Source organism: Eublepharis macularius, chromosome 3, assembly GCF_028583425.1.
Source record: "Eublepharis macularius isolate TG4126 chromosome 3, MPM_Emac_v1.0, whole genome shotgun sequence".
Lineage (NCBI taxonomy): Eukaryota > Metazoa > Chordata > Lepidosauria > Squamata > Eublepharidae > Eublepharis > Eublepharis macularius.
This window is the reverse complement of record NC_072792.1, coordinates 71104825-71118833: the sequence shown is the minus strand read 5'-3', so window position 1 is coordinate 71118833 and position 14009 is coordinate 71104825. Positions and strand designations below refer to the sequence as shown.

The following is a 14009-nucleotide window of genomic DNA, read 5'->3' as shown; positions in this document are numbered from 1 at the left end:
TCCGGTAAAACAAAAAAAGTTAGAAATGCTGGAGAAAGACTAAATTGTTGTTAAATTGAGTTTTGTATATGTATAAGCACAGTATTTCTGATCCAATATGTTTCTTCGGTGTGTGGTAGCAAGTTTACATTCAAAATAATTACTATGCACAGATTAGAACTGGGTGTAACAGTAGCGGTCTTGGTCTTGAAGGCAGGTGCTGGGGAAGAAGTGTGGAGAGAGGGAGGTAGCTTCAGAATGGGGGGAGGGCACTGAACTCTTCTTGAAACTACATTTTACCCTAACACTGTGTAGCTCAGCCCTCCACCCCCACCTCATTGCCAGAGATCCCATTGGGGTAAGATATGCTTATTGCAGTATACTAGCTCAAACACATCTCACATGTCAAAATGATAATTTAATTGATTGTAAATAAATGCTGGCATAATCCCAGATAAAACCTGTTTGGAGAGTAATACCTCTAGTTGTATGTCAAAAGTACCTGTATGTAGTTAACTGCAGTGTCATTCAGTTCTTCAAGTAAATGGTGTGTATGTGCTTTTTTAGATTCACCTGGCATTCCTCCCAGTGCTAATGCTCACCAACTTTTCCGAGGCTTCAGTTTTGTGGCAATTGCATCAGAAGATGAAAGTCAAGCAATGCAGACATCTGGTGTGCACTCAATTGTTCAGGTGAATGTTCTTAATGAAGAGCTTGTTTGTATTTCCTGGGATCCAGAGCACTGCAAGCAGAACAATTACTTGTGCAGTTCTGCATGTCGATGCACAAACCCAAGTTATATGCTCAGTTGGCTAAATTGCGCATGTACCTCATACAGAGACTTGCAGATCTGCATGTGGAATATGTTTAAAAGTGCTTTCATTTTTGTGTGTGTTAGCTTCTTGTAAGCATGGCATGTAGAAGGAGAGCAGTTATTGAGCATGTTGAAGCCTGATTCTGCACATGGGCTTGTAGATTTTGGCCTTATTTTTTTTTTGTAGTTTGCTGTAACTCACAACCTCAAGGCCGATATAACTAGTTTAAATTCTTCCCATGTGCAAAATATGCAATTAATAACTCATTACATTTGTCTCCTTTTTTCCTCTCATATATCTGTCTTAATATTTCTGTCATTGCTATATAAATAGATTTTGCTTACAGACCTGATTGTAATAGACCCTTGTGTTTTATTGTGCAGGTTGTATTCAGTCACTTGTCTCCTTGTTTGTTACAGCTTGGGTTACATACCTAAGTTAAAAATTTTCACACAAAATGGAGTAAGCAACAAATAACTGTGTAATTCACTACCTAAGATTTAACATGCAGCATTTAATCCAGAAAAGGGATGAGAATAAAATCTATGTAACTCATTAGTAATTGGTAAACATTTTTTTCTAACATGGTTTATATTAGATGTTTGTAAAATATTCATTAATTGATAATGTTATTTTGGTAGCAGTTGCACAGGAACAGTATTCAGTTTACTGATGGATATGAAGTCAAACAAGACATAGGCGTTGGCTCCTATTCCGTATGCAAAAGATGTATTCATAAAGCAACAAATATGGAATATGCAGTAAAGGTAATTTTTCTTACAGCATAAGTATATTCTCAGCAAATTTGTGGGTGAGAATGGATGAGGTATGTACTGGGAGCCATGGCTGTGGCTAAGTGTGTGCGCCTCGAATTCAGGAGAGATTTCTTCCAAGATGAAGTAGTTTGAGGCAGACAGCAGAAAACAATAAACTACCTAATAAAGTAGATGATTGTGAGCTTACAAGAGTGGCTGGTTGCAAGGGTTCAGATGCTAAACTACCACCAGAGGAATGAGCCACCTCAGCATAACACCCAGATTGTGATAGTAGTGCTCCCACTATGACTCCAATTTTATCAGCATTCAAATGATCAGGTGTGGCAGGTCCAGTGACCTAGAAAGATGACAGTTTTGATACATCCATAAGGAGTTCATGATCCCAAGCCTCTTAAGATCCCAGATACCTCAGAAGAACAGAGCTTTGTGAAGCCTACACATGGATGCTTAAGATTATTTTAACTTGGGAAGATTGGGCTAAGTCTCCTCTGCATCCCCAAAGGACCAGCTGGCTGGAGCAGAGAGACAAGATGGCATAAGAAAAGCACTCCAGATCAAATCAGACCAAGGATCCATTTAGTCCACAATCCTGTTTCCTACAGTGGCCATCAGGTGCCTCCAGTGTGAAAAGGCAATAGCATTCTTTTGTTATTGCCCCCCACCTTAGCAACTGGTATTCAGAGGCATACTGTCTCTGAACATGAATGTTAATTTTAGCAGTTGCATTTAATTGTCCTTAATACCCTATTCTGAATAAAGTTGTCCAAGAAACAGATTGAAGCCAGCTACTTCCCACTTGGCTCCTCTGTGACAGAAGGGCAAAGTAGAGAAAATATGAAGAGACAATGGACTTCACTTGTACAAAGACTCATATACTGATTTTGGAAGGAAATTAGGTCTCCCTGATAAACTAGAGCGTAAATGCCTCTGAATAATTAAAAACAATTTAAGTTCATTGATTTAAAGTCATCTTTTTCTTTCAGATTATAGACAAGAGTAAAAGGGACCCCACTGAGGAGATAGAAATCCTGTTGCGATATGGACAGCATCCAAATATTATTACTCTTAAAGATGTAAGTAAGCATATTCACTCTTTTTTGTTGGAATTCAACAGTTTTAGCATGATGCCTTTGGCCAGGGTTATAATAATCCACTCGCTTGGTCTGTTCCCTGCATGTCCAGCCCAGAGACTCTTCTTTGCTCAGTACTGTTCTCCATGAACTGCAGCGATCTTGAGGAGCAAGTGGAGTTCATGCTGGACTTATGCAGAACGCAGTGAAATACTACTACTGTCAAAGTACTGCATGAATGTTATACTCTATAACCCTTACGAACTTTCTGCAATGCACATGCATATTAAAATATATTTCATAATGTTTGTGTTTCCATGTACAATTTTGGGCCTCTTCCACTAATCAGCTGATCTTGATTCATTTTAATCAAACCTTTTGAACTGTGATATAATCCCTTTTAAGCAGGGCTCATTTCCAGGGGGAACACACTGGAACGCCATTCCGGTAGTTCCTCCAAGTCAGGTGGCCCCACCCTCCTGACTTTAAAAGGTTTGGGGCCGTTTAGGCCTCAATTGGGGCCATTTTTGGCCATTTTCGACCCGTTTCGGCCTGGATTAGGACTGAAATGGCCCAGATTGGGGCCGAAATGGCTGGGATCGGGTTGGTGCCAGGCAGGGGAAGCCTTCACCACCCAGCACCGACCCAGTCCTGGCCGTTTCGGCCCTGATCCGGGCCGGAACAGGTAAAAAATGGCCCTTTTCGGCCCATTTTGGCCAGGATTGGGGCCGAAATGGCCTGGATTGGGTCGGTGTCAGGCGAGGGACGCCTCCCCCACCCGGCACCAACCCGGTCCCAGTAGTTTTGCCCCCAATCCGGGCCAAACTGTGCCCAAAATTGCCATTGTTGGCCATTTGGGGCAGTTTTGACCTGGATTTGGGGCCAAAACAGCCTAGATCGGGGCCGAAACAGCCCGGATCGGGTCGTTGGCAGGTGGGAGAAGCTTCCTACGCCCGACACGGACACGGTCCTGGCCGTTTCAGCCCTAGTCCTGGCCAAAACGGGCCCAAAATGGCCATTTTGGCTGTTTTGGCCCCAGATTGGGGCCAAAGGGGTCTGGACTGGGTCAGTGCTGGGCAGGGGAGGGTTCCCCCACTTGGCTCCAACCAGATTCGGTCCTTTTCGGCCCCGATCCTGGTCCAAAAGGCCCAAAACGGCCACTTTCGGCCATTTGGGCTATTTTCTGCCGGGATCGGGGCCAGAACTGCTGGGGTCTGGTCAGTGCCAGGTGGTGTAACCCTCCCCTGCCCAGCACTGATCTGGTCCAGGCTGTTTTGGCCATGATCCGGGCCCAAATGGGGCTCACATGACTGTTTCCAGCACTTTGGGGCCCTTTTTGGCCGGGGTCAGGACCAAAACTGCTAGGATTGGGTTGGTGCCTGGTGGGAGACCCTCCCCTGCCCGGCACCAACCCAATCTGGGCTGTTTTGGGCCTGATCCAGGCCAAAACGTGCCCAACCATTTTGGGCCTGTTTTGGCTTGGATTGTGGGCAAAACGGCCCTGATCGGGCCACTGCCAGGTGGGGAAATACTCCCCCATCTGGCAGCAGCCAAATCCTGGCCATTTTGACCTGATCAAGGGGTGTGGCATATGTTGATGAGTTATGCTAATGAGTTCCTGCAGTTCTTTTTCTACGAAATGACCCCTGCTTTTAAGGAATGTGCTTAGTATATATAGACCACAAATTCTGTTAACAATAAACTTCACTGACTCTTTTTAATCATTTCAAGGTTTAGAGTGATGCATTATTTCCAGAACTGCAGTTTGAAGGATAATCGCATAACCCTGAAATTAGTTTAGGATTAGTTGTGTTGCAGTTCTGGTTCCTATTTAACACATTCAGAGTAATTCAATTCCTGTTACTGTTAGATATTGCCAATGTGTTTTTAATTCTAATGGAATATTTTGTGGCTTTATCAGGGACTGTACCCCTTATTTAGATTGTTTGCTCAGTTGCAGAATTTTGTAGGTCATCTTCCGCAGTATGACATAATTGAGCACTTTCAGTGATACGTTTCATTTTTCAGGTTTATGATGATGGGAAATACGTCTACCTAGTAACAGAACTAATGAAAGGAGGAGAACTGTTGGATAAAATCCTTAGACAAAAATTTTTTTCTGAAAGAGAAGCCAGTGCTGTCCTGTTGACAATAACAAAAACTGTTGACTACCTCCATGCACAAGGAGTAAGCTTGCTTTCTTTAGAATTTTTAAAAACACATTTTCTGAATGAATGCTTATCTTTGACATAATAGAAGTATTGTTCCATTGTATGATTAACTTTCATTCTCCCAACTTTGTCTTCTGTGATCTGTATTATTAGGTACTAGTGTTGCATTGTAGAATTTCCTATAAAGATTGAAAAAAGCAGCTATGAGCCAGTAGATAATTTACAGTGATGATTATGTAAAAAAGGTAAAGGTAGTCCCCTGTGCAAGCACTGAGTCATTACTGACTCATGAGGGGATGTCGCATCATGACGTTTTCTTGGCAGACTTTGTTATGGGGTGGTTTGCCATTGCCTTCCCTAGCCGTTTACACTTTATCCCCAGGAAACTGGGTACTCATTTTACCAACCTCAGAAGCATGGAAGGCTGAGTCAGTCTTGAGCCAGCTATCTGAACCTGACTTCTGCTAGGATCGAAGTCAGGTCATGAGCAGAGCTTGGTTTGCAGTACTGAAGTTTACCACTCTGCGCCACGGGGCTCCTTGATTATTATGTAGCTACCAAAAATTGCTTCCTTGTGGTAGCAGCTTCACACAGTTGCTTCAATGCATTGCAATGTCTGTGGTCTGTACTGAGGCAAAATCACCAAAATAGCCAAGATAGACACATTTTTATAAATGAAAGCTGTTATGGTGGCCCAGCCTTTCACGCACCCTGCCACCCATCCTAAACCTCCATTCACAGGTTTGGGGCTTTCCAGGCAGGTGAGGGCTGGTCACTACATGCCACCTGTTTAGCCTCCAGTTTAGCAGGCAGAGAGCCCTGACTCACATCCTCACAGGGACCTCTCGCTCCTCTTCCAATGGCTCCACCAGGTAGGCATTCCCTGCATTTACCTCCCTTCACCCAGCTACTGCCAGTGCTGTTGGTGAAAAGGAACTTAGTTTATGTTCCCTATATATGCTGCCACCATTTACTTAAACTTGGCCCATTTAACATGACCAGACTGTTCAAGCCCATATCAGCCAGCACCTTCAAGCCAGCCAGGGTTAAACAAACCAAAATTAAACTTTATTTACAAGATGGAATATAGGAGTGAATGGTTTTAAACTCATAAACAAACTGGGGTTAAACAGAGAATATTTCAGTGTAACAGAACAGGTTTTTAATCAGCCAGCAAATATCTCTGCTGTTTTCTCTCAAGAGCATCCAAAACCCTTCTCTCCCAGCCTCTCTCTCCAACGGATTCTGACTGTCCCTGGCTCAGCATTCTGCCCCCTCTCATTGGTTGGTTTCTCAGGAGAGGAGGAGCTGAAGCCAGTCCTGCCTGTCACAGCTGAGACTTCAAAGAACCTAATAGTGTGGGTTATGTACCATCAAGTCACTTATGATGACTCTATGAATTAATGACCTCCAAAACACCCTATTGTAGGCTTGTTCAACTGATGGCCATGTTTTCCTTTACTGAGTCAACCCATTGTGTGTTGGGTCTTCCTGTTTTCCTTCAGCTTTTCCTAGCATTATTTTCTTGTCATGATGTGACCAAGTTATGATAGCCTTAGTTTAGTCATTTTAACTTCTTGAGAGAATTCAGATTTGATATGATCTAGAAGCCTCTTATTTGTCTTTTTGGTGGTCCATCGGGAAAACTCTCCAGATGGACTGGAAAACTCTTATCCAACACCACATTTTGATGAATCAATTTTCTTCCTGCTAGCTTTCTTCATTGTCCAACTTTCATCTCTGTACATAGTTATGGGGAAGATCATAGTATTTGTTATTTATAGCCTGCTTTTATCATTGAGACTCAAGGCAGATTACACAGCATAAGCCAATACAATCAGCAGCTGAAACGTTTAATAAACAATACGATAGGGTATGCATTGCTGAAATCTGAAAAGAAACATACACTTGAATACAGAAATGAAATATTGCTGAAACAAAACATAAGTAACTTGATATGACATACTAAAAACACAGAAATTACCTGGTAGCAGCATATCTATATCAACAGACACCAGCTAGTAGTATAGTATATGGTCTCTGTCCCATTACCAGTTTGTTCAGTTCAGTTCAGAGTTTATTGAGTAAAGCCATAGGCTGTCACAAAATTACAAAGACCCCATTAAATAAGATAAAAATTAGGTAAAATACAACTATATACAATACAAGTTTATCAAAATTCCATTAAAACAGATGTTGATTAAAACCATCAATCAAGTTAACTGTGAGTTCAAGTAACACCCTCTTTCTTTGCTGCATTAGACCTTCATAGCAGCGAAGGCAAATAGTGAAACTCTGTATGAAATGTATGCGTCAACATCAGAAAGCAAAAATGAGATTTTCTCCACATCTGTGTATAAAGCTTAGACCAGATACAAATCTTGCCGGAAACTTTGATCTGGAGTCAGAATATAAAGGACAAAAAAAAAGGATAAAATGAGGTAAATCCTCTAATGTATGAGACCCACAGATACAGACTCTTTGGGTTATAGGAGTTTGAGAATAACATCCAGACAATATTGCTGAGGGCATGGAATGAAATTGCAATAGGGTAAAGGATGCTGCGAGTTATTGGCCATCAAAAAATTGAAGGATAGTTGACTAAGTGAAGCTTGCCTAGTGAAACTTATCAAAGCATCTCTCTGAACCATTTCTTTACAGCACAACATTATTTCCTGAGTAAAAAGCCCTCCTGAATAATTCAGTTTTTCATAGTTTGCAGAAAGCTAAGACAGTCAGAGCTTTCCTGACCTCTTCAGACATGCTATTCCATAGCATAAATTATCTTGATCTTGAACTCCAGCAACACTTCCTCACACTTAAGGATCTTTTCTAGTTTCATCATGGCTACCCTTCAAAGTCTCAATCTCCTTCTGATTTCTTGGTTGCAGTCTCCCTTCTGGTTGATGATTGAGCCAAAGAGTAGAAGATCTTTTTAAAAATTCAATTTCTTCATTGTCAACCTTAAAATTGTGTAATTATTCAGTAGTAATTACTCTTGTCTTCTTGGTCTTAAGCTGTAATTTTTCTTTAGCACTTTCTCCTTCAACCTTCATCAGAAGTTGTTCAGGTCTTCACTATATTTTACCAGTAATGTGGTGTCATCTGCACATGTCAAATTGTTAATTCTCCACCACCAATTTTCATTCTACTTTCTTCTAAATCTAATCCTATGATACGTTTCCTTATGATATTGAACAGATGGGGAGATAAAATACATTCTTGTCTGACAACTTTGCCAATTGAAAACCATTTTGTTTTGCCACATTCTGTTCTAACATAGTTTCTTGTTCAGAGTACAGATTGTGAATCAAAACAGTTGTATGTTGTGGCACACTCATTTCTTTTAAAATGATCCATAGCTTTTCATGATCCACACAGTCAAAAGCTTTGCTATAATCTATAAAACTGATTTTCTTCCGAAATTCTCTGTTATGCTCTAATAACTATTTAAATTTGCAATATGATCTTGAATGCCTCTTCCTTTTCTGAATCCAGCTTGAACATCTAGCATTTCTTGTTCCAGATACGGTGAGAGTCTTTGTTGCAAAATGTTGAGCATCACTTTGCTTGTGGTAGGAATGAATGCCATGTCAGATACTTGTTACAATCTTTGACATCTCCTTTTTTCAGAATTGGAATGTAGAGTGAGTGTTTCTAGGCTGTGAACCATTGTTTTGTTTCCCATATTTATTGACATATTCTTGTTAAGATTTTGATAGACTCAGGTTTCTATAGCTTGAATTAGGTCTATTGCTGTCCCATCTACTCCTGGTGATTTTTTTTCTCCCAGTTGCTTTGAGTGCAGCTTTCACTTCAGTTTCTAAAATTGCAGGTTCTTTATCAAAAGATTCTTCTTTAAAGGAATCTGTCGTCCTTTCATCTCTTTTGTATAATTCTTCAGTGCATTGTTTTCATTTTTGAATTGTTTGAATTTTCCTTTGATTTCCTGGATCTTGTGGGACAGATCTCTTGTTGTTCTATTTCTTTGTACTGGTTAGTATCTTATCAGTATGTGCAAGTAGCTGAAAAACTGCATTTAGAATTCTGATTCTATTTCTGTCACCTTTTACTTATGCTTCTCATCTAAAACAATTTTAAGAGTTTCATCAGTCATCCATCAATGTTTCTCCTTTCTTTCGGCTACAGGAATAGTCTTTGTGGATTCTTCCTAGATAATGTTACAGTTCTTTCAGTTCACTTGATAGACAGATTGTTAAAAAATTAAAATGATACATCAATTGCTGGTTTTAAAAACAAACAAAACCCTCTCTTCCTCTCATCAGTGGTGAAGGGAATGGCCGACATAGGCAACCAGAACTAGGAAACTTGCCATGTGGATGCCTCATTGGTGCTGCATTATATTGGCTGCTGCAACAGCAACAAGGATACCACACAAACCTGTTCCAGTGTGGAAAACATCAAAATGAATGCTTATGATCAGCATGTACTAAATTTGAATGCAGGATTCTTAACACCTTCATAATATGAAGTCATTGAACATACCCTAACAAAATTGATAATTGAAAACATATCCTTTATAATCTTTGTCTGTTGCTAACACATAAGCAAGAAAAAATATGTATTAAAACTGGTTTTGTTTTGCTTTAGGTAGTACATAGAGACCTGAAACCTAGCAATATCCTTTATGTTGATGAATCAGGCAATCCAGAATCAATACGAATTTGTGATTTTGGCTTTGCAAAGCAGCTGAGAGCAGAAAATGGCCTTCTCATGACTCCGTGTTACACAGCAAACTTTGTGGCTCCTGAGGTAAATTGCTACTTTGGCAATGAGGAAAAAGGATGCAGTTTCATGATCTACTCTCGATCCATTTGTCAATGCAGTGTGGTATCTGCGCTGGGCCTCAGTCACAGTTACAATGCAGTCCCATGCATGTAATGGCCAAACTGTTAGGTTTCAAGAGACTAGCCAGAAGGACATGAAGCATCCTGCTTCTTCTATAAGAGCTCTGAGCCTGTTGACGAGGCGCTAATGGGCATAGAGAATGGTTTTCTGCTGTGCTGTCCTTCACTCCCCTGAGGTACAGAAACAAGGACTTTCTCCTAATAAGTGTAATGTTAATAAATTTCTCTAGGCTGTTTTTCCTCTTAATCTATTTTTATCTAGTTCTAGTGTTTGAGTTTTCCATGGCTCCTAACGCTTATTTTACTTGAATGGAGGTTTCAGGCTTTCCCTTTTTTGTCTATACTCCTGTGGTGGTATGTAGTCATTTTTAAACATTACTTGAGTTTCATAGTCCCCACCACAAGAGCTGTCTTGAGTCTTAGTTGCTTATTTTAATTGTTCAAACATAGTTGCTTAGACATAAAGGAAATTCATGCTTTTTGATTTTTGTAAAAAGATTGAGGTAATGGTAATAATCTTAAGCAATGTAACTGATTTTGTAAAAACTAATGAATGCATTGTTTTACTGTAGGTTTTAAAAAGACAAGGCTATGATGCAGCATGTGACATATGGAGTCTTGGGGTTCTGCTTTATACAATGCTTACAGGGTACGTTTGTGAGTGCAAAACTAGAAAGTCTTACATTAATTTGTAAAAGTGGGCCACAGATTCTTGATCTACTTCTCAGAGATTCAAACCTTGAGTATTATTAGTACATCCCCCCATCTATATTTATTTACACATAATGTTCTGTTAAGATCTGTTTGAGTTTCTTGCTGTCCACTGCCTCTGTTGTGCTTCCTTGTTTCCCACCCCTTCTGCATGTTAAACCACACACACTTGGATCTCAAACTGTTCATGTGCTTGCATATGAACACACATTTCTCCTCACCCTCAGCCATCATGCATGCCCAGCCTACTCAGGATGTAAGCACTTTACCAATCAGTAATTGATATTAAGCCTCCCTATTGTTTTTCTTTTATTAACTTATTAGTGGGATTAGGTTGGAGAAGGGATGTCCTCTTCCAAACTTTTTGGTGAGCATGTCTGGAAAATGTGTTCAGCTGTCTACTAGGGGTGTGCACAGAGAAAAGATTCGGGTTTCCCGAAGCAGGAAAACAATCCGGAATGCCCCTAAACCCTAAGTGGCAAGCTGCTTCAGAATTAGGGCATTTCAGCTGCTTCGGTATGCTCTGTAAAAATTCGGAGCATACAGAAGATCACAGCAGGAGTTCTCGGTTTTTTCACCTGATGGGAGGGGGGAAGAGGGAGTTCCCTCTTTCCTCATCCCATTGGGTAAAAAAGCCAGCCTGAAAACTTTCAAAGCTCAAAGCAGTGCTGAAAAGCCCTGCTCTGGGCTTTGAAAAACTCCAAGCCAGAAATTTCACCCAATGGGAGGGAGCTCCCTTTGCATCCCTCCCATTGGATGAAATAGCCAGCCTGGATACTTTCAAAGCTCAGAGCAACGCTATTTCACCCAATAGGAGGGAGCTCTCTCTGTCTCCCTCTCATTGGGTGAAATAGCCGGCTTGGACTTTTTCGAAGCTCAGAGCAGGGCTTTTCAGTGCTGCTCTGAGCTTTGAAAGTATGCAGGCTGGCTATTTTCCTCCTGTTGGGTGAAATAGTCGGCTTGGAGTTTTTCAAAGCTCAGAGCAGGGCTTTTCAGCGCTACTCTGAGCTTTGAAAGTATCCAGGCTGGCTATTTCATCCAATGGGAGGGAGGCAGAGGGAGCTTCCTCCCATTGGGTTAAATTGCTGGCTTGGGCTTTTTCAAAGCTCAAAGCAGGGCTTTTCAGCGCTGCTCTGAGCTTTGAAAGTATCCAGGCTGGCTATTTCATCCAATGGGAGGGAGGCAGAGAGAGCTCCCTCTTCCTCCCTCTCCTTGGGTGAAAAAGCCAAGGGCGTTTCCCTCCCTCCTTGGATCAGCTGTTTGGCAGGGATTTCTCCACCAAACAGCTGATCCGGGGTTTAAATGCCCCTTTCCCTGCTGCTTTGCAGGGACAAGGAAAGGGGCATTTAAACCCTTGACCTGAAGCTTCCCGAAGCAATACCAATTGCTTCGGGAAGCTTTAATTCGGGGTTTCCGAATCAAGCCCTGTGTGCTGGGTCCGATTCGAGTATTTTACCCAAATTGGAAACCCGAATTGCGCACCCTTACTGTCTACTAGTTGAACAGATTATTGGGACTGAAAATCATAAGTATCAAAGTGATTAATAGAATAACTAGTACAAGTTGCTTTTACTTTTCAGGATATAAGTAAGGTATACAATGAACTGCAGCAGTTAAACGTCATTATATGGTTGTGGAAAGTCTAGTTAGTTACACAGTTAAGGGGCTCTTCTGATATTGCAGCAGCTTCCCTGTGGCACCATCCTACAATCCCTCAACAATGTTAGAAAGCACAGAAGCACATGGGCAGGTAGGTCCCAGTCACGTAGAGTAGTAGAAAGTTCTATATAAATCTGAAATTCATTTCCATTCTTCATAGTGACTTCATTGTTTGTTCATATAGTGCTATCCAATCTGGCCAATTAAACATGTAACTGTTTGTGAACTGTGAATAGAGAGTCCATTTCGTGGAGTGTTAGAGTATTAGATTAGGCTCTGGAAGACTAGATTCAGATCCCCACTTTGCAATGGTTGCTCGCTTAGTGATTTTCAGCCACTTACACACACAGTCTCACAGAATTGTTATTAGGATAAAATGGACAGAAATGTTATTAGGATAAAATGGAGGAGATAAATGAGGTATAATTGAATAAATAAAAACAGGTTATCTACTCAGTTGCTCATTTTTTCATTTTGTGGAAATTTTAAAAAATATTATGAATGAATGGGATCTATGCTGATAATCCCCTTTAAAAAGCACAACGGCTGCTTCCACACACGTTGGGTAATTCACTTTCAATACTCATTAGTGATCATTTGAAACTGATTTTCCATGTGTGGAACAAAAAATCCACTTCTAAAGGATTACGAAAGTGCATTGGAAGTGCATTATTCAACGTGTGTGGAAATGGCCAACCTGTTGCTTTTTACTTTACACTAGAAAAATCATAAAACGACACCACAGAATATATGTACCTGCCGTTAATTAGCTTCAAAGAGAACAGCTATGCCAAATGGTGCACTGCCTTTCACTCTAATCTGTTACCTGCCACATATACTCCAAATGCTCGAGCATCTCCAATGCATGTGCTCCCTCCTTTGGGATCCAGAACAGATAACTATTTTGTTCTCTCAGCTCAGGCCTTTTTATAAATAGTGGAGTAAGGCATTATATGCCCAAGCTGAACTGTTATGATAGCCTTCCTGTCACGATAGTTGAGCCATTGTTTTGGTTGCCTTGGCAACCTTGCTGATCACCATGGTTACTTGAAAGGTCTTAAAATCATGACCTGAAAGATCTGCTTTTCCCCCTCTTCCTGTATAACATCTGGCCTGATGAAGGGTTCTAGTGAACTTGGAACTTGCACAGTGTTGTGTGTTATTGGGTTGGTCTTAATAAAAAGTATTGCATGCCTGGTCCTTTTGTTTTTGCCTTTTGGAATTTTATTTTTGGACCAACCTGGGTATAAACAACTTGTCTATTTGTATGGCCAAATTCTATTGAAAAAGTTCAGGAAGCCCTTTGCACATACGGCTTGTCACACACAGTTTTATAGAAGGCTGGGGGAGGAAGGGCAAGGAAGATTAACTGTTTCAGTTTGCAGGTGGAGGTAACAGGTAGGATAGGTTTGCAGTTGGTGGGAGACAGGATGCTGGCTGCTGAAGCAATTTTCCTGCTTCTGACATCAGACATAGGATGTACTTTGTTTTTTTCTCTGGGGCCACTTTTGTTGACTTCAGTAAGATGGCATTTAGCCACTTTCTAATATACACATTCCCCTGTGTTCTGGAATGTGATTAACAATGCTTGTCTTACCACTTGTATAATAGGTTGAACTCAACAAGAAAATTGTAAATAACACTTAAATTCTTTATTAATTAGCTACACCCCCTTTGCAAATGGTCCTGATGATACCCCAGAGGAAATTTTGGCACGAATAGGCAGTGGAAAGTTCTCTCTCAGTGGTGGATACTGGAATTCAGTTTCAGATACAGCAAAGGCAAGTATATGTTACGTTCCTTTTGTTTTTGCATACTGTCTTATGTTATCATAGGAAAGAGCATGAGGTTTTTATTGAACTTTAAAAAAAATACACTCTTTTGACATTGAATCTTTCCTTTTAAAAATAGGTACATGTAGAAGAAAAAATCATTCTACCGCTGTTGTGTAATCCTTTTC

The 14009-nt window shown here is 40.7% G+C and overlaps 1 protein-coding gene across 4 annotated transcripts in view; it reads left to right on the top strand.

The window, feature by feature from the left end:
- RPS6KA3 (ribosomal protein S6 kinase A3) overlaps positions 1 to 14009 on the top strand; it is a 66720-nt gene that overhangs the window by 43110 nt on the left and 9601 nt on the right. For 3 of the 4 annotated variants that reach the window (XM_054973317.1, XM_054973319.1, XM_054973320.1), the window contains 7 exons: positions 547 to 671; positions 1436 to 1561; positions 2554 to 2643; positions 4669 to 4827; positions 9423 to 9584; positions 10252 to 10328; positions 13713 to 13830. In XM_054973317.1, coding sequence (XP_054829292.1) covers positions 547 to 671; positions 1436 to 1561; positions 2554 to 2643; positions 4669 to 4827; positions 9423 to 9584; positions 10252 to 10328; positions 13713 to 13830 — 857 coding nt within the window. The remainder of the gene's footprint in view (positions 1 to 546; positions 672 to 1435; positions 1562 to 2553; positions 2644 to 4668; positions 4828 to 9422; positions 9585 to 10251; positions 10329 to 13712; positions 13831 to 14009) is intronic. The other variant, XM_054973318.1, reaches the window with a different exon arrangement.